Genomic DNA, 27,617 nt, shown 5'->3' with positions numbered 1-27,617 from the left:
CCAGGGAGACACCTCAGGCAGATGAAGAGAATGGCATAACCAAAAGAACATTACAAGATTTTTTTACTTTTTTTTTTTACAAGGGAGGTGTCAGGCAGAGGATCCGCAGCCATAAGCCTCCCCCCTGCCTAACCTATACCACAACGGTGGTAATGGATCCACAGCAGGATCCACAGTAGGCCCCCCACCGCCCTGACTAAGGTTGGGGGTGGAGGGGGGACTAGGTTAGTGGATCCACAGCAGTAGACCTCCCCAGGGGAGGGGTGGAAGGGGCTATCAGATGTATGTATTTGTTTATTAAGTAGTGAGATGGAGGTGGGGATAAAGGACAGTTTAGAACGGTAACTCTTGCATCTGCTGGCTCTGTAGTGCCTCCCTGATGGTAACAGTTCATTTTTGGCTTGTGTGACTACTGCACCCTCATATACTGACTGGAGAGACTGGAGTTGGACAAGTTTCCCCATTAACTTAATGGCTGTTGTCACCACGTCTAGCCTTCCACTGGACTGTAAGAGAGCCGAACCACACTGCCATACCATATATTATAATGCTTGCTAGTACGGCATTGTAAAATGTTAACATGATCTCAGCTTGGACCCCAAACAGCCACAGCCTCCGAAGAAAGTGGAGCCTCTGTGCTAATCTGTTACACAAGTGGTCAAAATGAACACTCCAGCTCAGATTATTAGCCAACCTTAGTCCTAGATATTTATATGAGGACACCTGTTCAATTTCGTTGTTATCAATAATCACAAGGTCATGAGATACAATTCCCATAGGGTCGAAGATCATCTCTTTAGTTTTTTCCTGTTTAATACAAGATAGTTGTTATCACACCAGGTCTTAAAAGTGGCTATCTCACTTAAATACACAGAGGGGGAAACATTCACATCTAACAGGCTTAAGATGATGGTGTCATCTGAAAATCTGATGACATGATTGTTAGGATGTGAACTCCTACATTCATTGGTGTACAGTGTAACTGGGGCCTCAAATCCAATATGGCACATGCTCTGCTGCGACAGCACTAAGTGCACTGAGAGAATCGTTCTGTGTTTGCGTTGTTTTGTGTTAAATGTGGATGTTTATGTTGGATAAATCTGGGCTGATAAACCATGACATCATTCTATCAGTCTGCCATTTTACTCGCGATTCTATGGCTGATCTGCAACAGCTTTGCACTCCAACCCGACAACGGCAACCGGCTACTCACCTACAGCCGAGATGAACTCCTGGTACACTGGGCCTCGCTGCTGAGTAACACCAAGCCTACTGTTGTCCTACCGTCGGAGCTTCGGCTGAGGAAAAGAGGGAAACGTGGAGGCATCCGCTGCCGAGTAAGGAAGCGTCCATTCAAACCACCTCTCCCCACCATTCTCATGTCCAATGTCCGATCACTCTGTAATAAAATGGACCTGCTACATGCGAGGTGCCACTTTGAAAGGGCTTTCCGGGACATCTGTATCATTGCTCTGTCCAAGACGTGGCTGAAGGAGTCCGTTTCAGATGCTGAGGTCAGCCTGGACAACTTCACCATCATCAGGTCTGACAGAACAAGGCTGTCGGGGAAGACGTAAGGTGGTGGGGTCTGTGTTTATGTCAACGATGGGTGGTGTAACAACATCAAAGTACATCGTAAGGTGTTCACACCCAACCTGGAGATGCTGACCCTGTCCCTTTGCCCCTTCTACCTCCCCCGGGAATTCCCCACTGTTGTGATCAGCTGTGTCTACATAGCCCCCAGTGCTAACATCAATATAGCAGCAGAGCTAATAGCTGAGAATGCTAACGCAGTGCTAGCCAGATATCCCGGCACTCCGCTTTTCATTCTGGGGGACTTCAATAACTTTAGGCTGGACTGTGTGTAACCATCATTTCAACAGTATGTGGATATTCCAACCAGGAGGGGAAACATCTTGGATCCCTGCTACGGGAATATTACCGACACATTCCAAGCCCATTCATATCCACTGCTTGGACTTGCCGACCACAACATCATCTTTTTACTTCTGCTCTACCGACAGGAACTGAGACGTCACATACCAAACTGCTACAGCACCCCACACTGGTCGGAGAACGCCACTAACCAACTCCAAGGCTCCTTGGCTTGCACTGACTGGAGTATCTTCGATGGAGATCTGAATGACAGGGTTTCTGTCATCACAGACTACATCAGATTCTGTATGGACTCCACCATTCCAACCAGAAAAATAAGGATCTATCCCAATCCCAAGCTCTGGATCAGACCCACAAATAAAACAGAGCCTGAAGGAAAAGCACAAAACCTTCAGGCTCAAGGACTGGGCCAGCCTCAAAACAGCAAACAGGAACATTAAAAATGAAATACTCAAAGCCAAACTGGAATACAAAAATAAACTGGAAGCAGAATTCAGCAACATGAACACCAAACAAGCCTTCCAGAGGGTGAGGACCCAGACAGGATCTGAACCCAAATCCACATGTACATCAGATGACCCAGAAACCTTCACCAAACAACTGAACACTTTCTACACCCGTTTTGACAACCAGGATTTTTCATCAGAGTGTCAGACCTGGTTGAGAGCCCTCCCCCCACTGGACCCTGAGGAACTGGCCCCCTTCACAGAGGAGGAGGTACGGCACCAGCTGAGCCACTGCAAGTTAGGCAAGGCTCCGGAACCTGATGGCACCCAGCCAGGGTGTTGAAGACCTGCGCTCTGGAGCTCTCACCAATCCTGCACTCCCTTTTCTGTGAATTCTACTGGACTGCAACAATACCCACCTTGTGGAAAATTTCCACCATAATCCCAATACCCAAAACACCCCAACCTACAGAATTCAACCACTACCGCCCCGTTTCCTTGACATCCATAATAATGAAGTGCCTAGAGAAACTCCTGCTGAACATCATCCTACCGATTGTCACACCACATCTGGACCCCTTTCAGTTTGCCTATAAGGCCAAAAGGGGCACAGACGATGCTGTAGCCTGCCTGCTGCACTTCCTCCTTCAGCACCTGGACACACCAGGTAACTTTGTGAGAATTCTCTTTGTGGACTTCAGTTCCACCTTCAGTACGATCCAGAAACACCTGTTGATCCAGAAACTGCACCATCTCAACATTCCCCCCTGTCTGATCCATCTCATCCACAACTTCCTCACTGACAGACTGCAAGAAGTGAGGGTGGGCCACACCCCCTGTACTCACAATCAACACTGGAGCTCCACAGGTATGTGTGCTGAGCTCTTTCCTGTATACTCTCTACATCAGTGACTGCATAAGCCCATCACCTACCACAACCTGAGAAAACAAGGAAGACTCCAAGGCACTCTCAGTTGAACAAAGTTAAAAAGCCTTTATTTTAATGGCTTGGTAACATTTCCCTTTAAAAAAACTCTGACGCGTTTCGGCAATTAAGCCTTCATCAGGGAGTCAAACAGTTCTCAACAGGATGGAGAGTTTCTTAAAGCATAAGTCCACCTATTAGAAACCTCCACCAGGCAGGAGTGCTGGTCAGGTGACAATTGCCATTACATAAAAGCATCCAGCAGATGTCATCCTTACAACACAGTCAGAGATAAGTATCATACAATTCTCAAGAAGGTCAAACATGAATATAGAAGGTCAACATGCAAAACACATTACAGTCAGGTTAAAAAATAAACCATGCAGAGAGTAAACTCAAACAACATAAAACAGACAATCAAATAAAGACACTAAAGTCATGCACAGATAATCAAATAAACACACTAAAGTCAAGATCCTCATTCAGGCCTGGATATTTAGTGGCCTGTAGTTTATAAATCCAAATGGTTTCCCTCTGATTTAACTGTCTCTGTCTATCCCCTTTCCTCAAGGACAGTGGAATGTGATCAATCCCACAAGCCTGTAAGGTGGATGGGTCACTGTTAAGATGTTCTATATAGTGTCACTATATAGTCGACACACCAGAGACATACAAAAAAGCAGCCAACAAAGACTGTCAGCTATCTGAAAACTGTACCTTCTGTACCAAAGCATCATTCAACTAATCCTTCTGTTCTGTTCCATATGTTTCTTCACCATGCTTTCTGTCACCTATTGGGCCAAACTGACACGCATCATACACACCGCTTTCAAAATCATTGGTCTTCCCACACCCAACCTCACAGAGTTAAATAACAGGTCCATTACATGCTTTGCAAAATCAATAGAACGGGACACCACACACCCACTCAACCAATACCTCATCCCATTACCCTCAGGGCGCAGGTACCCAACACTCAAATTTAGGAAAGCTCGACTCAGGAAGAGCCTGATCCCAGCAGCCATAGCTGCACTGAACAAGAGATCCTGTTGACTCAAAGTGTCCATCTCTGTAAATGAACATGTAATGTTTTGTGATGTTTTGTGATGTCTGTGATATGTCTGTGCCTGTGATATCCGTGATTGATCTCTGTAAATGTACAGTTAGTGGAAACAAATTTCCCTCTGGGACGAATAAAGTAAGTCTAGTCTAAGGAGTACAGGAGAACTGACACAGCCCTGAGGCACACCTGTGCTACACTGTTTCACTGCTGAGAGTGAGCTGTTCACTCTGACTTCTTGGGTCCTATTCGTTAGGAAAGAATAAAACCATTTAATGATAAAAGAGTTCACCTTCATGTTGATTAACTTCTGTATGATCAGGTAGGGTTGGACTGTGTTAAAGTCCGAACTAAAATCTGCAAATAAAACTCTAGCATATGCTTTGGGGTCCTCTAGATACTTCTTAATTAAATGAGTGTCAGAAATAACTGCATCCTCAGTGCTACGACCCTGTCTATAGGCAAACTGTAGAGGATCTAGATAACCAACAACCTCAGATTTAAGCATATTGACAATGATCCTTTCAAAACATTTCATCACAACCAATGTTAATGAGACAGGTCTATAGTCATTATTCACAGCTGGACATGAGACCTAGGTTACCGGAACAATGACAGATTTTTTCCACAGACCTGGCACTGTGTGACTGTTAAGTGACTGTTGAAAAATGGGACACCAGGCAACAGATAATTCCACAATCCACACTACAACTTTTTAACAAAAAGGCTGGTTCTGGTGGCAGCTATATTCTGTGGCTTCCTGATGATGGTGAGTGGAAAATATACAGAGTATCTCAATTTCTCTGTATTTCCAGGAGCCATAAAGAGGAAGGTGGAGCTGGACTGGGGCACTGAAGACTTAGAGTACCTCCAGAAAGTGGAGCTCCACTCTGATGGAGCGCTGAACGAGGTCCGACCTGACATCCTCATCTATAATGCAGGGACAGATATCTTGGATGGGGACCCCCTCGGAGGACTCTCCATATCACCACAGGCACTGTACATGCTCTATCAGACACTCAATAGCCAGTTTCAGATAGATATGGCACTATTGAGCCCCTACTAAGTCCCTTCTTTATGCCTCCTTTGCATTTTTACACAGAACCAAACAATGACGGTGCATTCTGGAAGCAAATGAAGTGTGACAGGCGTGACATGTAACACAACAGTTTCAACCTCTAGTTTGAGATAAAGCATACACATCAGCAGCGCTTTATAATCAATGGCATAACATGGCAATAACATCCATTTACCATCTCTGCTATATGGTAGCTGATGTTGTCCTCTGCTTGGATGGTAAGGAGCTGCTGGTCCTCATTGTTTTCACAATTTGCAGACATTTTTGCTCGCTGCTCTTCCTCTTTGAGTTGGCCGCTAACAGCTACTTTTAAATCTCCTGTGAAGGGTCACACACATGTTGTCAGAACATCACATGATACTGTCCTGTCAGTTGCCCTGTTTATACAGACATCATTTCGGTGCTGTTACCACCCCCTGTGGTGGCTTAAAGCCAAGTTCAGACCAAAGACTTGCAACAAGATAGAATCGTTTTAGAACATTGCAGAGAAAAGTTGCAGTGGTGTTAACTGGACGGTCAACTCAAGCCAGCTGATGATGTCACCTGCAACTCAGCTGGTCAAATCACCGACAGCTGGTTTTAGAATGTAAAGCACATTACCTGTTTCAACAGCTAATCGGCTTGTGGTGAAGTCAGCTGGTCAAGTCAAAGTGACCGCAGTTGGCGAGTTCGCTTGCTGCAGCAGGTGCTGCCCACCGAGCCCTCTGTTTCTGTCCTCACTGTGAACCGGTGTCGGGCGCTGGGTCACTGCTGCCACACATGCACACACATTTTCATTGATTGGTTATTTATATTACTGTGGCATATTTATTATGAATACAGTCCATCTAATTGCTCGTTTTGCTTTTGTTTTTTGCCATTTCATCACTACTACAAATGCAACTGTAGCCAGTAACTCACTATCACTACCCTTATTCATATTTTAAGAAGCTACAAATTATATTCTGCCACAAAATAAGCCTGAAAAGCTGGAAATCAGAACAGAGGTACAGAGAGTTGTCGCATAGAGATGATACACCGTCTCATCTAGCTGCATTGATGTGAAGTTGTTTTAGAACGTTGAAGAATGACGCATTGCAAGTAGTTGCCTGTTTCAACTTCAACCCGTTGCGAATCTTAGGTCCAAGCTGGGCTTAAAGGCGAGACAACTCTGTCCCCCAATTCTTGGATCATACCTTATATACAGCACAGAGAGGCGGCATAACCGTGTGATATTCCCATCTTGAACAGGCAGTGTAAAAAAGGCTAATGTAGATACATATGAGATGTGAGTACTGATAAGCCTACTTTAAGCCTGAACTACTTTTTACAGTTCATACTGGATTCCAAAACATCAGCGGTGAGCTGGAGGGACAGTGTGCTGTAGAGCTGCTCCCCACACTCAGTGGCCATGTTAGGTACATCTGCACAATGTAATGCAATCAGAAACAGCTGTCAAATAGTGTATTTAGGGTGTCTAATACAGTCATAATGTTGTTTATTAAATTATATAATTATGTTCCAGCATAATTTAACTACCTCCTCATCCATTTATGTAAATAGAGAGGACAAATAATTTGAAACACATGTCAATTTAATGTAATCCAGTACAGTACAGCATGACCTCTAATTTGCTTTTTTCAAGATGGTTGCTACCTGAAATGTTTTTTTTTTGTTTGTTTTTTTAAACTCTTTTGGAAAACCTGGTGTCTGTTTTATATGTTTAGTATTAGAAACACATCGGAATTCTCAGATTTATAATTATTCTAAAATCATATTATATTCTATTTATGACGTATAATTTGCATATAGCCAATATAGCCGCTATCCCAACAATTTCCATGTTTGCAACATAACAAATATAAGCAGTTAAAGTGGGAAATATGTTTTATTACAATTTAAGGCAATAATGAATGAAAGAAAATGAAAAAAATCTTAGTCATGGTAAATGTTCATCATAGTATGACTACTTGGCATGGACCACGGCATGGCCCTGAGATTGATCCTGGGCAGGGGAGGGTTATACACATGTCTAATTCTCCCTTACTGATATCTAAAGAAAATTTTTACAGGAAAGATAAAGTAAAGGATATATGTTGACCATTTTTTTTTGTTGAGATACCTCATACGCAGTGTTGTAATGGCAGGAGAAATACCTGAATGGAGAAGTGACAGGCTCCGCTGTGTCAGGAAACTTTAGTACTTTACGTAGGTAATTTGTTAGGAAATGTGAAAGCATACTAAGAGCTGATCTTGCATGAGCCACATTTGGATGTATGACTTCCTGTGTGCACAGATATCCTATAGGTGATGCTGTAAATTCCACAGAATAATTGGAACAAATCAAGTAAATGTGCAGAATGTGTTAGTGGGATGGTACAGTGATGTGTGGTGCAGAGCTAATCAGTGATTTGGGCTGCTAAATAGCCTAAAATTAACACTTGGTTAGTGCAGCTTTAATAATTGTTATTTAAGGTTGCGGTAAAACACGTGTTTCTGTTATGCCTAATAATGTTCAAACTCAGTCATTGTGCTGCAAATTGTTCAATAGTAAATGAGAGTTTGGATACAAGCTGTTGCCACTCTCAGTCTCTGGGGTATGTAATGCCCTGAGAGGTTTGGTGCTCCACAGTGAAGTAATGAGAAATTAGAACTATCAGACTGCTTCCAGCCTCCCCTCCCTCCTCAGGTGAAGAATGGAGTGTAGGTACTGTAGAAGCATTAGCCAGCAGCCTGCCAAAATTCCGAGAAGTTACACGTCCTATCCGAGGCCATGGGCAGACTGACAGACCAGCTCTTCTCTTGTCTTCCTCTCCAGGGCATTGTAAAGAGAGATGAGATTGTGTTCAGTGCTGCAAGGCGACGGGGCATCCCCATACTTATGGTGACATCTGGAGGATACCAGAAGAAAACAGCCCGCATCATCGCTGACTCCATCCTCAACTTGCACCAACAGGGCCTAATTGGAGCAGAGGTTGAGGAGGGGGAGGGATCATCGTCACTTATGACAAGCCTGATGTGAGGCAGCTCTGGATGTGTTGGATCAACATTCACTGCAGTATGAGATGCATTCATCCTGACATTAACACTCAGAGCTGTGACATTTAAAGGCCCTGAAGTCACTTTAAATTATGCAGGTACTGTGTGACAGCAGTGATAATACTGTAAGCTTTCTGCTGTCACACAGAAACATCTTAATTTGAAACTGATGACAGGGGTTACCCAGTGCTTGTTTGCACACATACAACAACCAGAAAATAGCCTTGGTCATGTTTTACATCTTTAAGTTGGCAATTATACAAAGGGAATAATTCTTAAAAGACAAAAACAATAATAATCACACTTTCCTGAGTTCTCATGTGCCACAAAAAAAGTAGTTTCAATTTTCATCAGTTGGAGAATGATGGTTTTTATGTATGATGTATTCTTTAATCTCAGGAAATATAATAATGTATTTTGTGAAAGATGATATATTACTAGTTAATGAAATTGTGAAGATTTTGATGTTGTTACAGATACATGGCAAGTGACCTGTCCTTCAGAGGTGAAACACAAGATAATTGCACGAGAGCCGTACCTATCAAACATAATCTACTAGGGATGCTTAACCTTCTTACAGATGATAATGTCTTCTTCATTCCTCATTAGCATTTTCCTTTATCACTTCCAGTATAAATTAGTGTACAACAAATAATAATGTAATTATTACAGACTTAACAGTGTTTCATTAATCAAGTTTGCCCTTTGATGGGTTTTTGTACTTAAGGCTCTAAATCCATACAGTCTGTGCAGATAACGTTTACAGCGAGTTCAATATGATTTTACTGAAGCCACTTAACTCTTCTGTGTCTGTGTTGTTGTTGCAATGTGTTCCTGACATCTCCACATCAAAGTTCAAAAATTGAAAATAGCTGCGTTTATTGACTGCACCGGCCTGTGAGTTTCATGAGTTTGACTTGCTGTACTGACACAGACAGAACTCTCCTAATGATGATTACACATGGAGGAGTTGTGTAAAAGGAGACAAAATAGATCATTAAAAATTAAGGATGCACAGAAATATTGGCACGTCATCAGTATTGGCCAATACTGAGTTTAAAATGAATTATTAGAATTGGCCAACATGCTTTGTCTTAATTTACACAATGAATGAATATTACATGCATTGAAAACCATTGTATTTCATGTCTCCATCTGCTGGTGGGCCATCACGATAAGTGAATGCATGCATAATATGATGTAGATCCCACTACGGAAAAGACTTGACGATCACTTAATTTAGGTGGAGAAAAAAGTGGATATATCGATAATGGTAATCAGCCAAATAAGTTGTTATAGATTGGCATATCGGATATCAGCAAAAAAGTCCAATATCGTGCATCTCTATTAAAAATATTGGATCAATATGATTATTGCAACAGCTGGAACAATATCACAGTTTCCAAAAGACACTTAAGCCACTCCATCAAACACACACACACACACACACAAACACACACACACACACACAATACTAACTGAGGTCTGTGCAGGTGTGTGCTTGTGTGTGTACAGTATGCTAACTAAGTCATTTCATATTGAAATTCTACTTAAAACATTTAAACAGTTCAGAGTAAGCTGAAGTATGAGTGCTTTCTTAGCTTACTCATTTGTGAAATCCCCATACCCCCCCTCTTTATGCTGGTGTGAAGCTTCAAAAGGTAACTTGGCAGCTCCATTTAAAGTGAGAAATGACTTTTAACTAAAGGAGTATTCTGGTTCTGGCCCTTATTTCCATAGTTTTGGCCATCATTCTTTGCTAATAGTTATACTAAGGGAAGATTTACAATGGGGATCACATCTTTCTACCAAGCTAGCTACCCAGGTACATCATCAAAACATAGTAACAGAACAGTGAAAACACGTCTGAGGTTGGTGCAGCTGCTCAGCAGCTTGTTTTAACTCAATTTACGAGATAACTCTTAAATCTGCGCTCTGCTGTGATCCCAGTATGGAGAGAGATTTGTCTTATTATTATTTGTGTGAACTGATCGACCACCTGTGTTAATGTGTAATCTGTAAATTTATAATACCTTCCACAAATACAAAAAAAGATTTGTAAACTCAGAAAATATTTAGCAAATATTAAACAGATCTGCAAATATTCAAATATGGAAACAGATTTGTATCAAAAATTATTTGTGTGAGAAGATCTACTATCTGTGTGTAAATGTGAAATCTGTCAATATTTAACTACTTCCACAAATATAAAGAAAGGATTTGTAAATTTAGAAAAATATTTTACAAATATTAAATGGATCTACAAATACACAAATGTGGAGATTTGTATCAAAAATGAATTGTGTGAGAAGATCTACTATCAGTGTGTAAATATGTAACCTGTAAATATTAAATCTCTTCCACAAATATAAATATTTGTTAATTTAGAAAAACATTTTGCAAATATTAAATGGATCGGCAAATATTTCAATATGGAGACAGATTTGTTTCAAAAATTATTTGTGAGAAGATCTATTATTGATGTGTAAATGTGTAATCTGTAAATATCAAACAACCTCCACAAATATAAAAAAAGATTTGTGAACTAAGAGAAATATTTTGCAAATCAAACAGTTCTGAAAATACACAAATTCCACGAATTAAAAAAAAGAGTCAGTGTGTGTCAAATGCAAATCTGCAAGTGTAGAATTGAGATTCACAAATAAAAAAAAAAACTGGATTCTCAAATATCTGTTCAAAAGCTGAAATGTTAGGAAAATATTCATAGATTGATTGATTGATTGATTGATTGATTGATTACTTTATTATCAGAATTCATTCTGAAATTTGTTTTGCATCCAAGACACTTGTTTCTCATCACCAAATTCATTACAAATTACAAAAATATAACCTTAAACATCCATCAGACAAAATATACCATCAGACATGTGACATTTGCTATATCCAACATCAAAGTGGCTGTGGTGCCTCCTAACAATTATTCAACATTTTAATAGACTGAGGAATAAAAGAGTTCCTCAGTCTGTTTAATCTAACTTTGGGGACTCTATATCTGCTGTTGAATGGCAACAACTGATACTCTTCAAATAAAATATGCGCTGGGTCAGACAAAGGTTTGCCTGCCAAGGACAACATTCTTCTAGTATATGCAGCTTTAAAGTTACAATGTGTAATTTACGTGGTTGTTTATTAGCAAATATCAACTATTGCTTCCATAAATATACATTTACAAAAGTGTAATGCAATTCACATACAAATGGAAGTTTTCTCACAGGCTGAGAATGATTTTTCTATATATACAAAGGCAGGGCGCGGTCTGCTGGAGGCTGCCGTCTTGCATCGCCACATTTAGACGGTAGGCCGAACGCGTTTTTCGTGTTGTTGATCGTTCTCCATCAATAGAGTACACAGTTTTTTGTGTGTGATATTAAACAATTCTATAGAGTCCGGGAAAATTTGTTGGCAGCTCTGGTTTGATCATATATTTTCACAAACTTGTATTTTAATTGTCACTCTGCTCAGGCAACTTGCAGGATAACTCTAGCTGATGAACCAATCAGATTGCAGTTTAGAGAATATCAACCAATGGCAGATGGCCTTAGGACCCAAAAATGTAAACAGGGAAAACGGACAGCTCCATCTTTTTTTGACTTATTATTGTGTCAAAATGAACAATTTAATGTAAATATATGGTATATAATCACCATCATCATTAATATATCAATTTTATCAATTTTATTTATAAAGCCCAATATCACAAATCACAATTTGCCTCACAGGGCTTTACAGCATACGACATCCCTCTGTCCTTATGACCCTTGCAGCGGATAAGGAAAAACTCCCCAAAAAAAACCCTTTAACAGGGAAAAAAAAATGGTAGAAACCTCAGGAAGAGCAACTGAGGAGGGATCCCTCTTCCAGGACGGACAGACGTGCAATAGATGTCGTACAGAACAGATCAGCATAATAAATTAACAGTAATCTGCATGACACAATGAGACAGAGAGAGAGACAGAGAGAGAGATGCAGGTAATAACAGTAGCTTACAACAACATTATTGAAAGTAATAATATTATAGTTATAGTTCTGGCTACTGTGGTACAATATGTTGAAAGTATGTATTAATATCTGGCAGTATACATGTGTGACAATAGTCATATGTGTATAATAACAGTAGAAGTATGACTAATGACTAATGATGGCAGCAGCAGCAGGAGGCATCTGGCAGGACCACGGCAGCAGCACACCCACACACGTCACGCTGTCCAGGCACCGCTGCGATATGAGTTAATCTGAGAGACAGTGGAGCACAAAGGCTCCGGAGAAGAAGCCGAGTTAGTGACATCCAGAATGGCCGAGTTAGCAAGATGCAGTAATAGAATACGAGAGAGAGAGAGAGAGAGAGAGAGAGAGGAGGAGAGAAGGTGCCCGGTGTATTATAGGGGGGTCCTCCGGCAGACTAGGCCTAAGTCAGCCAACTAGGGGCTGGTACAGGGCAAGCCTGAGCCAGCCCTAACTATAAGCTTATATATGTATATCTAATATACATATGTAACATGATTGTATAATCTTAGGGTCTACACAAATCCCTTTGCAGGTGATAAAAATGGCCAGTGTTGTGATTTCTTTTTCTATGTATGCCCCTGTTAAGTTATATTGCTGATACCGGTAATAGCGACAGCCTACAGTCTCTGCGTTGTGTTGTGATAATGATGGTGGACTAACGGCTAACAGTTAGTAACGTCAGTTGACTCCAACAAAGACACACAGACACTCCGATGTCGATTCAATGATGACTGTTTATTGCTTACAAGCACTTCGGGGTCTGGGGGATACAAGCCCAGTCTCAGTAAAACTATTTAATATAAATAAAATCATAATCAAAGGAAACTTACAAGCTTAATAACCGTTAAATAACAAATTACATGGTCAACGGTCTAACCTTAACCAGGATCAAAGATCATACCTGTCAAGTTTTGGATCTGAAAATAAGGGAAATTTTCCGGCGCCCACCGCAAGCCGTCCCACCACCCCAACCAAGCTCCAGTATCCCTTACATTTTAAGACAGGTGTACAGGAAATCTAAAATAACCACTTGTCAACCACTTACTAACTACAATTAGGTGATCAGAATCTGATAGGCCTACCTTTGTTGACATTGAAATGCTGTGAACATTCCTACGTTATAATACAGGGTTATTATGTTATTATAACACGGGAGATTTACAGGAAAATACTAATACGGGAGGACGGCGGGAAAGAGGGGTAAAATACGGTAGTTTCCTGGCCAAAACGGGAGACTTGACAGCTATGTCAAAGACTTACTATATTACAAATTACATAAAAGACACTATTGATACAGATGAACCAGTACACATTGATAATCACTCTGAATGTCAATATAGTTATAATTAGTAATAAAGTCTCTCTCAGATCAGCTATACATTTAACATTCACACACTGACGTGGGGGATACAAGCCTGGTCTGACTTGTTCCCCCGGTGATGGGCTTTATAGCTGCATCGTTACCTTGGATACTGTGTAGCCAAGCATTAAATTTGAAATATAAGATAACAGCATAAAAATATGAAAATAACACAAATATGTACACCTTACAACTACTAAATAAAGGTAAAATTACTGGCAAAATTATATTCTATATTACAAGATTTTGCTATTACACATAGTGACCATTTAAAGCTCAACTGATGTATTTAATGTAACATGCAAGAGGCGTATGTTACATCTGCTTCTCATATTGTTCTAATACTATACAAAAGAGTAATTTTAATATATATGTATATATTTCTTAATAATAGACCCTAAACTGACTAGTTTATAAGCTTCTAGAGTCTAATGAATGACCTAATAAACTACAATATACAACAAGTGATGAGTCTGAGTCGTTTTCTCCACTTGATTTGATTTTTTTTTTAAATGTCATCTCATTTGCATCAACCCAAACACATGTTTACCTTAGCAAGCACATCTGCAGCTAAGGATGCATCCTGTTAAATATGGAGTGCTGTATGCAGCACAACTCCTAATATCATACAGTTTTCAGCCGAAAGTTGGGCAGCATTTGTAAGAAGTTCTCTGGAGTGGGTCAGTTTTGATACTAAAGAAAGCCAAGTTGCAGCAATAGCTGTAGAAAAATATGAGTTAAAGGAAAATGTCTTTGTGTGCCAGCTAATGTTGGCTACCACCGAGAATGTTATATGCAATATGCCAACAGAAGAAACATTGAGAGAGCTCGCAAGAGTAAAGAGAGGGCAACACAGCAGATTGGTTTGTACAACATTGTGGTTTTGACTTTGGACAGTACATTCAATTTCAATTTTCATATCATAAATATTCATATATCATACAGTGGTGACGTATTCAGATCCTTTTGTTATTCATATACCATACAGTGGTGAAGTATTCAGATCCTTTTGTTATTCATATATCATACAGTGATGAAGTATTCAGATCCTTTTGTTCAGTGAAAGTACTAATACCATAGTCATCACATAGTTTGATGGTTAGTTTGCGTCTGATTTCCTGTCAACTCCATGGTCTCTCGAACCAGCAGGCGAGGATCAAGATGTCACACATGTGTCCAGACGATGTGTAACAGCCTTTCAGTCATTCATTCAGTCAGTGGCAAAGATGAAGACGGCCCGTCGATGTCGTCCATGACAGCGGGGCCCGAGCAGTGCAGTCAGGATACTCTGAGCGTTAGCTGGGTTACTCACAGCACAGTCCGTTTATTCCTCAGGTTCTCCTCATCGGAAACTATGAACTGCAGTCTCATTAGTAAGCTGAGTTAGCTGTACTTATAGAGGCTGTACTGCGGCTAAAAGTCCGTTCACTTTGCTAGTGATGAATGCTAACAACACATCGGTGGCTAATGAGCTAATACACAACGTGAATAACTGTTCAAAACACTTCAACTAAGTTAGTTAACATTAGAAACGTCTTCAGCTTCTCACGGAAGATATGCAGAAAATGTCCAGGTGAATACTGTCGGTTAGATAGCATAAAGACACAGACTACATACTTTTTCCGGTTAACTCTGGTCAATTCTGGTCAACTCCTCTGAGCCGTATTTACTTCCTATTTGGGCGAATATCATTGGCACACTTCAACTCAGGTGACGCTGGAACTTGTTGTTGATTGGTTTGCGGTATAGTACGCCATAGCGTTTGCCTGATTAGTTTATCAAACATAAGTTTAGTTTTCATAAAAATATGATCGAATTGAGACTGCCAACAAACGGAAACATGTTCAGAAAAAATATATTAAGTTAATGTTAAAAAAGCAGCTACTCTATCGCTGAGGATCGATCATTTCAAAAACAAAAGCAGATAGCGACCTTCGGCCCACCGCCTAATTTGAATACAGTGGCCAAAAGGGATATACGCGCTTCGCCTTTCACGTTTACCTAGAACTTGCCGTCACTGGAGACGGTTAAGGTGAAGATCAATCCGGGGCGCTTCTGCGTGAACCTGCTTTGTACTTTTATGATTCTGTCGCACTTTAAATGGAGGACCACATCATATGTTTTGCCCCGTAAGAGGGAAACCACGCCACCAAATAAAAGAAAAGAAAAAGATCAGATAAGCGAGGATGGGACAAAACGCGAGTGAATATAGGCGTTGCTTATTCCAGGTGGAAAGAACTCCTGAAAGAAAAGGATTTCACAAGGGATGCAGAGGTTGCCTGCTTTCTGCTAGACAGGTAATTCAATCTGATATTTTAAAATCATTTTGGCTTCATGTTTGCAACTACTTTTCCCTCTCGTCTAAGTTCGAGTGACGGCTACGTTTACGTGCTAACGTTATCCTATCCTTGGCTAACGTTATCCCAGAGCTACAGCTAAACTCCTGAAAAACCCGAAAAACTCTGCTGTCTGCACAAGGCTTTTTGTCCTACGAGGCCACCGTCACTTACCCGACGGGAGGGGTGAGTGGGTGAGTGCAAGTGAGCGCTGCAATCTAGAATTTGACCACTGATGTCACTGTTATTCACCATTTTTACACACTGAGGCTTTAAAGATTGGCTCAAGTGTTTGACCTACAATCTTAGTGTATGGTATAGTTCTCTCTCAGTACAACTTAAAGCTTGACTGGGGAGACTGCTAAATATCTGCTCTAACTCCATACTGCATAACACTTAGTACAATAGATTGAAAGAACAGTAACAGAATAGGTCTACTTGTACCAAAAGACCTTAGTCTCCTAAGAAAATAAATACGTTGTTGTATTTTACTACAAATATAATCAATGTGTGCACTCCATGATAGAGTAGCGTCCACATAGATGCCTAAATATTTGTAGGAAAAAACTTGTTCAATGTTTGTGTTATTGATAATGAGAGGTGGAGGATATGAGTTCTCTGGAAGACCAAAAATAACTTATTTTGTCTTATTTGCATTGATGATAAGTGAGTTATTCTCACACCACTCCACCAGTCTATCTGTATGAGCCTGATGAATACTGGGATCGTCTTCAGTCCCCAACAAAGACAACAGTACAGTATCATCAGAAAACTTCAAAATAAATGTATTTTGTCCATCAGTTCTACAATCGTCAGTATACAGTGTGAAAATAAACGGAGAGCTCACGTAGCTCTGCGGCGCTCCAATGTTGGTAACTGTAAGAGCGGAGTATGTCTGATTAACTTTGACTCTCTGTACCCTATTTCTGAAGGATGCGTGGTACCAGTGAATTAGATGGGCATTTACTTCCTTCTCAACCATCTTGACCAATAAGAGCTTTGGCTGGATCGTATTAAAGGCCGATGTGAAATCTAAAAAGAGAGCTCTAGCTGTAGTTTTAGGCATGTCAAGATGCTTCAGAATAAGGTGCATTGCACAGAGGATGCTGTGGTGACCACAGCTTGTCACTGAGCTCCTGAACTACAATTTTTTCCAAAGCCTTCATTACAACAGGAGTCAAGGCGACGGGACGATAATCACTTGGTTGCTGCGGACATTTCACCTTAGCAACAGGTATTATATGTGATGTCCTCCACATGAGAGGAATACTACCAGTGTTCAATGAGCACTTGTAAATAGGCTGCCACACAGGTGCTAACTCATCTGCAAAAGTTTTCAGGATGTATGCGCTAAGATTATCTGGTCCCGTGGCCTTCCTCTGATTTAACCTTTTAAAAATATTTCTCACCTGCTCAACAGCAACATGCTTTTCATTTATTTGTAATTTAGTTAAATATATTCACAGATGTCTTTTAGTCTGGACTTTCTCTGTGTATTTGCAGATCCGTTTTACATTAAAGTAGTTTTTTTTTCGAGTTTATTTTTTTATATTTGTGGAAGGTGTTTTATATCTACAAATTACACATTAACACACAGATTGTTGATCTGTTCACACAAGTAATACTGAGTATGGACATTTTTATCTGACATGAGTGGTTGAAAACCCACAGAAGACAATCCACAAAAGAGTGCCATGATCCACAAATATCTCACTATCCACAAGCATTTTTTTTTTCCTTTATGTATTATTATTATTATTACTATTATTACTACTACTACTACTACTACTACTACTGTTCTTATTATTGTTATTTGTGGGGTCTTTTTTTGTTTGTAGTTTTCTTTGTAAAGCCCCTATGAGTATCCAGAAAAGTGCTATATAACGCCAATGTATTATTATTATTATTATGAAATTTGTGTACTGTAAAGTCATATTAACAAAACTGCAGAGCAGTTTGCAAAGATGCACGACCTACTCTGTGAACGCATACTATAATTTTGCAAAATACATGACATAACAAATGTGATTCACCACAACAAAAGAAGTCATATTTACGCAGTTGTAGATTAAATTGTAAATGTGAAAGAGGTTTTGCATATTTGTGAATCGCTTCCTGTCAGCTGGTGTGCCATGTGACATTTGTGACTTCACTCCTATTTGATTATAAGTTGTGTCCATTTTGTACCGCAGCAGATCTGTACAGGAAAGTCCAGAGATGATAAGATGTGCAGTTAGGAACTTTGCCAGCAGGTGGCGATACACGCAAGCATGCACGCATGCACACACGTGCACACACACACACACACACACACACACACACAGACAGACAGACAGACACACACACACACACACACACACACACACACACAACACACTTACTAATGACATCATTGAATAATCAATAATAGCATATTAGGCTACCTAACATGCACACACGCACACGCACACACACAATAATGGTAAGATTGTATTACAAGGAAGCTATAAATATAGTAAGGCTGCTTATCTCTACACAACAAATGCAGTAATGTTAGAACTGTAATGTTAGCTAGCTAACATTACAGTTCTAACATAGTAGTTAGCTAATTAGTACCTACATTGTCGTTAGCTAACACTAGCTAACTTAGTTAGCTAGTGTTAGCTAACTACAAAGTAGGCTAATTTGATGACAATACTATTATACTTTATCACACAAAAGTCATGGATGTGGAAAATAAGTTCATATTTTATAACGTCATATGTATTCCAAGATATAAAACGAATATAATACTAACATGTCTGTTGCTGTATAAAAATCCTCCTGGGTGGTCAGACTGCTGGCATTACATGTGTAAGTGCAACAGTAAATGTATACCTGACAGTCACAGTCGATAAGAATCAAAGATTCCTAGGTCTAACCCTTGATATTCCATAGGAAATGCTTGGGGTCATTTTTGACCCCACTTATGGAAGAGTGGGGTAGTGATACAAAAACAACAATTTCTTAAAATGTATATAATTTTTTTTTTAAATGCAAATGGCCTCATGTCAAAAAAATGTTTTATGAGGAATACCTGGAATATGAAATGATAAAAACTTTTAATTCCACAGATATTGAAGAAAAACAACCCCTGGGGTCATTTTTGACCCCACTTATGCATCTAAGGGTTAACACTGGATAAGCCTACAGTGGGGTATCTCCTTTATCCAATATCTCTTATATTATGTGGTCAATGTAATAATTTGCTCAGACTGCACGTATGCACACGCTTGATAAATTGTCTATAGATAAGACATCTTTTGCACAACTCTCTGCATTATTTAAATGTGTGTGTGTCTGTGTGTCTGCGTGTCTGTGTGTGTGTGTGTGTGTGTGTGTGTGTGACATGCCATCCCATCCGGTTTGCGTTTAGTTGGACGATCATTTATTTTTCAACAGGACAATAACCCCAAACACACCTCCAGGCTGTGTAAGGGCTATTTGACCAAGAAGGAGAGTGATGGAGTGCTGCGGCAGATGACCTGGCCTCCACAGTCACCGGACCTGAACCCAATCGAGATGGTTTGGGGTGAGCTGGACCGCAGAGTGAAGGCAAAGGGGCCAACAAGTGCTAAACACCTCTGGGAACTCCTTCAAGACTGTTGGAAAACCATTTCAGGTGACTACCTCTTGAAGCTCATGGAGAGAATGCCAAGAGTGTGCAAAGCAGTAATCAGAGCTAAGGGTGGCTATTTTGAAGAAACTAGAATATAAAACATATTTTCAGTTATTTCACCTTTTTTTGTTAAGTACATAACTCCACATGTGTTCATTCATAGTTTTGATGCCTTCAGTGAGAATCTACAATGTAAATAGTCATGAAAATAAAGAAAATGCATTGAATGAGAAGGTGTGTCCAAACTTTTGGCCTGTACTGTACGTCATCGCGCCAGTAGGGCAAAGAAACGAGCATGCGCAGAAAGACCAGAATGAACTTAAAGAGGAATGAGCGTTTACATGCACACAAAATTCTTTCATTCGGAATGACAAACGGAATAAACCACCCCTTTTAATAGGATTTAATTTTCAATCGGAATGACCATTTTTCAATCGGAATGACCGTTTACATGACCACTTTTAATCGGAATGGCCTTTCATTCCGAATGAAAGTGGAATTAAACTGTCCATGTAAACGTACTGATTGTGCTGTCATCCCATCACGCTATAAATACAGATCAATTGTCTACAAAATAAAAACCGGACGAATTTCTTTACAATCCATTATACAGATCTTGTTATCAGTCACTTCATATAGTGAGGAATATCGTATCTTACCACGTCTTAGGCTTGCGTGTGTTTCTCCCTGTCTATCCACATTTGTAGTCTGGCTTTCAAGACGCAAATATCTCCATATTGTCCAGTTGACACTCTATCAAACTTTGTATGATAAGACCAGCGCACTTCACCTTTGCGCAACTAGCGAAATTGAGGCCTAATTATGCATGCATGACAGGGCAGTAGTCACCATATACATATAACCCCCCCCCCCCAATAGTGATACTATGTGATGTGCATTGTATTAAATTATAGGGTATGCCTGCATTTATTTCTTTAATCAGAACACAAAATTAATTTCCACTTAGCTATAATAAAATGTTTTCTGATTAAGACTGACAATGACTCAGTGAGTACCTTACTCAGTTTTATTTGATTAATGGTAAAACAAGTCTCTGTTCACATTCAAAGGTATTTGTGTGGGCAAACTGATGAAAATTAGTCTGTTGATGACCACAGTGGATTGTTCAGTCATTGTAGAGCCAAATTAATTCAAATTTACCCATTGAACGGGTCACCTCAGCCATCATCAGAACAATTGCCCCCCCTGAGAAATTTGGCAGGAGCCGCCACTGGTCACTAAAGTAAATATTGGGTTAATTTTCCACAAGCCACACATCTTACCAACATTCTGACACTAAAGCTGCATTTTTCATCCACACAGATCAAGAGAAATTTAACTTCGTTTGAGCCCTGTCCCTCTCAGAAAACAAGTTCTCGCAAGATCTCGTGATCTTGATAAACAGGCGGTAAAATCAGGCACAAAATCACACAAACAGTTATTTACCGCTAGTAATAAATAGAAAAAAAAAAATTTTAAAAACTTATTGACCGACTGCGTCCACCTGCTTCTCAATCCGCATCCACAGGCTGCATCCCAAGTCTCTTAATTGTATAATGCTAACCCACATCTCCTGACTTGAACCGGAAGTCGTTTGGGGTCCGCCATCTTTAAGGCCGTCTCATGTCTCTTATTCCTGCCAGTAAGGAGTTAGCGTTAGGCGTTAGGAGGGATCTGTTAGGTGCGATGAGTAAGGAAACACGAGAGGTTCCTAACAGGAAGTCTTTTTCAGCTTGAGGCTCTGACATATAAATACCCGCCCCCTACATCTGGCTCATTTGAATGAGATGGCGGAGAAACAGCGCAAGTGTACCCGTTACATGCATTCTTTGCAATGAAACGCTGTAATTCACATGCCTACGTGACTACAAAGAGTAACGTTAATGATATTTCCTGCAAGACTGTCATGTTGTAATTACGTTTACTTCATTCACAACCCGTCAGCGGACTGTCGGTGATGTGTGACTGTTAAAGTGCAGCTGCTCATGTCCAGAACCACACGTGTTGATATAACACCATGCATGCGCGCACACACACACACAAACACACACACACACAAACACATTTGCCCATCATTAACTGTCCTGTATGTCATGTGAGTGGAATAATGTTTAATAGCCTGTAGGTAATATTAATTATTAATATTAATTAATATTATTACTTTCATTAATGGTATTGTAAGCTACTGTCATTACCGTCTGTCCTGCATCTCTCTCTGTCTCTGTCTCTCTTTCTGTCTCATTGTCATACAGATTACTGTTAATTTATCATGTTGATCTGTTCTGTACGACATCTATTGCACGTCTGTCCGTCCTGGAAGAGGGATCCCTCAGTTGCTCTTCCTGAGGTTTCTACCATTTTTTCCCCATTAAAGGGTTTTTTTTGAGGAGTTTTCCTGATCGGCTGTGAGGGTCCTAAGGACAGAGGGATGTCGTTTGCTGTAAAGCCCTGTGAGGCAAACTGTGATTTGTGATATTGGGCTTTATAAATAAAACTGATTGATTGAGGCAGACTGACAAGTCTGATATGGAGAACAGGCTCTGATTGGAGGGAGAGCTAACCACGCCCACTTAGGAGACAGGAAGAGTAACCATTTTCTTATCCCTTAGATGCATGACCTACCAATACCTACACTCTTCCATAAGTGGGGTCAAAAATGACCCCAGTTAGAATCAATGCGTTTTATGTGATAAACTTAAGCAATTTCTTTCATTTTGGTTAAAGATGATTATTTGTATTATATTTTGGTCAACAAAAGAATGATTTCATGTTTGACATGTTCATTTATCACTTTTTATTAACATTTTGACAACTAATGACATAATTGAATAATCAATAGTATAATAGGCTACCTAATGGGTTAGATTTTATTACAAGGAAGCTATAAATATCATAGTAAGTCTGCTTATCTCTACACAACAAATGCAGTAATGAACTACACACACACACACACACACACACACACACACACACACACACAGGAGGGCAGACCTGAATGCATTTATTGTTTTTCCTTGAATGTACCAACGTACTTTAGATGAAACCATGCCCACTTCTGTGTGATGACAGCCCTGACAAATGTTTTCCCATGGAAACTGCACTAACTGCATCTCAGATCTGTAAACTTTTTAAATACAGATCTGCTGCAGGAGGAAATGGACAAAAATCTGCAAAACAAATAGAAGGGGAGTCACAAATGTTGGCTGACCTACAAACTGTCAGGAAGCGATCCACAGATATTTCACATTTGCACATGGAACCACAAACACATAAATATGACTTTACATGTCTTTGTTGTGGTGAAACTGGTAGCATTTGTAAAACCTTATACATATTTGCAAATCTCTCTGTAATTTTGTGGATATGACTTTACACAGCACAACTGACAAAAATACATGTTTGGGCGAGTGACATTTGTTGATCATGGTATACATTTGTGGATTGTCTTGTCAGTCAATCAATAACTCAGTTTCTTTGTCACATTAAATCATAGAAGGCACAATTCCAGTGAAATGTAATCCCATTGGTTATTTCAGTTTGTGCATTAAAAACAATGTTATAAAGAATAAATGTGTATGATTAGGCTGTGTCATCATTTAGGAGCATTGCAGCCTGAGGGTAGAAGCTCTTTTTGAGCCTCACAGTGCTCGCCTTCTTCCTAATTCATTTTGCAGCGCCTGGTGTAAACATCCTTTATGCAGGGTAGACTAGTGCCTATAGTGTGTTTAGCTGAATGAATCACACTTTGAAAGACCTTGCAGTCCTGTTCGGCACTGTTACCGTACCAGGCAGTTATGTTCCCTTTTGGGATGCCCTCGATGGTGTAGGAGTAGAAATTCCTCAGTATTAGAGGGTTATTTCCTCAAGTGTCTGAGGTGAAACAGTCTCTGCATTCTGTTCTGTCCCCGGTCTAGTCCTAGACATAACATGATGCAACTCCCTTACTCTCCCCACTCCCAAGAAAGGCCAGTAACACAGTATTTTAAACAACAAAGACAGCAGCTTATTTGTCCTCAGAGGTGGACAGTGCCCAAAACAGCTAACACAAATATACCAATTGACCCTAACCTTACCTAGCAAAAAAGAAATGCGAAACAAAAGACAAATTTTCTAACCTAAGCTCTTACCATTCAAATCAAGAGAAAAGAACATGGCAATGCCAAACTAAAAAGAATTCTCACTCAGTGGCGGCTCCTGCCAAATTTCTCAGGGGGGGCAATTGTTGTGATGATGGCTGAGGTGACCCGTTCAATGGGTAAATTTGAATTAATTTGGCTCTACAATGACTGAACAATCCACTGTGGTCATCAACAGACTAATTTTCATCAGTTTGCCCACACAAATACCTTTGAATGTGAACAGAGACTTGTTTTACCATTAATCAAATAAAACTGAGTAAGGTATTCACTGAGTCATTGTCAGTCTTAATCAGAAAACATTTTTTTATAGCTAAGTGGAAATTAATTTTGTGTTCTGATTAAAGAAATAAATGCAGGCATACCCTACAACTTAATACAATGCACATGACATAGTATCACTGCTCCTTGACCTGACCTGAACATTTTTTGTTGTTGTTTTTCAGTTTCAGTTATATATTGGGGGGACATTTTGGGCATTGGGGGGGGGAACATGTTCCCCTCAATGTATATGGTGACTACGGCCCTGTCAGCAACATAATTAGGCTACAGTTGCAAAGGTGAAGTGTGCTGGTCTTGTCATACAAAGTTTGATGGAGTGTCAACTGGACAATATGGAGATATTTACATCTTGAAAGCTGGACTACAAATGTGGATAGACAGGGAAAAACACACGCAAGCCTAAGACGTGGTAAGATGCAATATTCCTCACTATATGAAGTGACTGATAACAAGATCTGTATAATGGACTGTAAAGAAATTCATCAGGTTTTTATTTTGTAGACAATTGATCTGTCACAATGGTGTGTGTGACCCTGCATTCGCGAGGGCAACTGCCCATTGGTCTGACAGCCCATTGTTCCGACCGTATTAAACCCATTGTTCCGAAGTCCCGTTGTTCCGAAATCATCATGATGCCCTGTGGTTAAGGTCTGGTTAGGTTTAGGCACAAAAAACACTTGGTTAGGGTTAGGAAAAGATCATGGTGTGGGTTAAAATGAAAAAGAAAGTGACAAACACATAAACCGTAAGCCTGCTTCACCTCAAGCCTTTCCCAGCTGACCCAGAGCCGGTCGCGACGCACCATTAAGGTAGAAATACGCCCGCCAGGAGCTGTTCAGCACCGCGGACGGTCGGACGAATGGGATGTCGGACCAATGGGCTGTTGGACCAATGACATGGACCCTTCGCGAGTAATCCATCCAAGAGTAATGTGTGTGCAAAGCTGTATGAAAGCTCTGTTATACATAATTTCAGTGTAACTTTATCATTTTTTTCGCTGTGAAAATATTGGACTACCGACAAGTGTCCGACAAAGCTGCAGTTCCGCTGTTTCATGTGATATGAGTGGCTTCTCGCTAATGGTTGCGGAGAAAATCCATAGAGAGGGACGAACAGGTGTGAATTTGGGCGCACTATGTGTCGTTCCTTTTTAACCTATATGGTTAAAAAGCCTCTTGGATCAGCTGGAAACGTTAGCCATATTGATCTTGAATGTGACCGCTGCGCAGTGGCGCTGCCTCATGTGATTTCGGAATAATCGGAAAAATGAGTTTCCGACCGTAAAGCAATATTTCTGTGGAAACGGTTGACGACGTGTTTTTTAAACATTTTTAGTGATAAAATACAACACATCTTCTTTGTAATGTCCATGATGTCTCCACATTACCACCTAAACGGTCATGAACACACAATGAAGTAAGAACGACTTCCCGACATGGGAAATCGGACCATCCGAGGAGCACATGAATGATACTTGGTGGTTTACGTATGACAAAAACACGTTGGGGCAAGCCCTCCCGGAACCCACAGAGATTGCACTGAAGCGCCTGCATTTAGAAAAAAAAGCATTTTACATGGAAGTCTATGAGAGTGAGTCGGGGCGATTTCCAGCCAGGCTGATATCGCCCCAAAGGGCCGGAATGCGACTTCACACTGCATCTGATTGGATATTCAGAGGCAGGACGAGCTGTTTCAAGTGAAAATTATCAGAATAATTAATATATTGTGTGTATCTATGACAATAATGATGATGATCATCACACATTTATTATCATCTTTCTTTTGTGGCTCGAGGAGGGGCGGCGCCCTATCGCCCTCTATTGGCCAGTCGCCCCTGTTAGTGACTATAGGGCGAAAAAATTGACCATAAATTGTGATCACATTCATTTTCCTCATTGACAACAATACATTCAGAGCTGCTGCAAGTCTCCTACGGGGGCGTGGTGCTGACGTCACTGAATCAGGAAGTGTGAGTGGGGTATCTCGCTTTATCCAGTATCTCTGATAATATCTTACCTCACATTTCTTCTTCTGTGGTCCCAGTAACTGTTGCAGTGGACTTGGTCAAGAACCTGGTTAACTGACAGTAACAGGACTTGTGGTATCGGACTTCCATGGCCACACAGTCTTTATCTTTAATATGCAAAAGAATCCTTTCAGCAACAGACCTTTAAAGAATGAAGATAATTACATGATGTCTGTCTGTATTTGTGTGTATATACAGGAGAGAGAGAGAGAGAGAGAGAGAGAGATTTTTTACCCACCTGCTGATAACGTCTTTGCCAGTGAAAGTTGATCCTTTCCCTGACACGTTGATGTATTTATCTACTTTCTTACATATGATGCACAAGGCAGGCAGAACAGGACCAGAGGAAACAATAGGTAGACCCATCCTGGACCGGAGTTTCTTTCGCGAAGTTTCACTTGTTGATCCTGAGATGCTGCTGGTGTTTCGGATTTACTCGCCACTATGTTAACTGGCGACCTTCAAACGAATGCGTCTATGGTTGTCGTAGTGACAACAGCTGTTTTCAACCAGGAAGAGAACACGTAGCTGTCCTTGCGAAGGCCTCTTTCCTCAATTTTTCATAACAGTATCAAAACATAGCCGACCTGATCCGTCTTTGGACTCTTGTTGGAGGAACCCACGGACCGACACTCATACAAAAAGCAGTGGTTTAAACCCACTTAATTCATAAACCTAACATTTATTGTTGTGCTACGGGTCGATAGCCAATATTCATATACTCACGTGGAAATACTTTATTTTAAAAATTAAGCAATACAGCAGCAGCTGTATAAATCCAGTTACTTCATAAACGTAACGCAAGATAACATCATGTTGTAGCCTTCATAGGCAACATAGAAAATCACATCTTTTATGTAAACCTAGAAATAACAATAAATACATTTGAGGGTGGTTCAGAAAAAAAACACATGGTAGGCTATATGGTATACCAAACATGTACAGTGAAGAAACAAATATGTAAGATCCTGCAACATAACCACATTTGTGCCACCGACCAACTTAACTCCTTTGGCCAAAAGGTCATATTTCCTTGAGATGACGCACAAGTAGATTTGATTTACTCATCTGGCTGTCATTCATGTAACTAAACTTGCATTCAATGTTCACCTTTAAACAATGATCTGCTGTGCTTGTAGTTTCCAGCAGATCATTGTTTAGCCCACTCGGTAGCATTGTGCGGGTGAGAAACATGACATCGGAAGTAAGTGAAAGTGTCAAAAGTCAAGTTAATATTCTACGCAAATAGGGACTTTCTCAGATCATGGCAAGACCAAATGATTCCAAGGGTGAACTGCATGTGGCTCCGGGTGTGCCTTATTAGGCCCACTTGGCAAAACCATTCTGTTCTATTCTGTGGGGTGTCTGGGTCCAGTAATGGGGGTATGGGA

General features: G+C 40.3%; 1 protein-coding gene across 2 annotated transcripts in view; it reads left to right on the top strand.

Moving 5' to 3' along the window:
* The window catches only part of hdac11 (histone deacetylase 11), a 176,189-nt gene extending 161,916 nt beyond the window's left edge, over positions 1–14,273 (top strand). Inside the window, exons 10-11 of one of the 2 annotated variants that reach the window (XM_033633015.2) lie at positions 5,143–5,321; positions 8,203–14,273. In XM_033633015.2, coding sequence (XP_033488906.1) covers positions 5,143–5,321; positions 8,203–8,406 — 383 coding nt within the window. In that variant the 3' untranslated portion in view covers positions 8,407–14,273. Of the gene's footprint in view, positions 1–5,142; positions 5,327–8,202 lie in introns of both variants that reach the window. The other variant, XM_078167731.1, reaches the window with a different exon arrangement.
* The last annotated feature ends 13,344 nt before the right edge of the window (positions 14,274–27,617 follow it).

The sequence above is a fragment of the Epinephelus lanceolatus genome, chromosome 1, assembly GCF_041903045.1.
Source record: "Epinephelus lanceolatus isolate andai-2023 chromosome 1, ASM4190304v1, whole genome shotgun sequence".
NCBI classification, from domain to species: domain Eukaryota; kingdom Metazoa; phylum Chordata; class Actinopteri; order Perciformes; family Serranidae; genus Epinephelus; species Epinephelus lanceolatus.
Note: the sequence above shows the minus strand (reverse complement) of the source record. Positions and strands in the feature narration are given on the sequence as shown.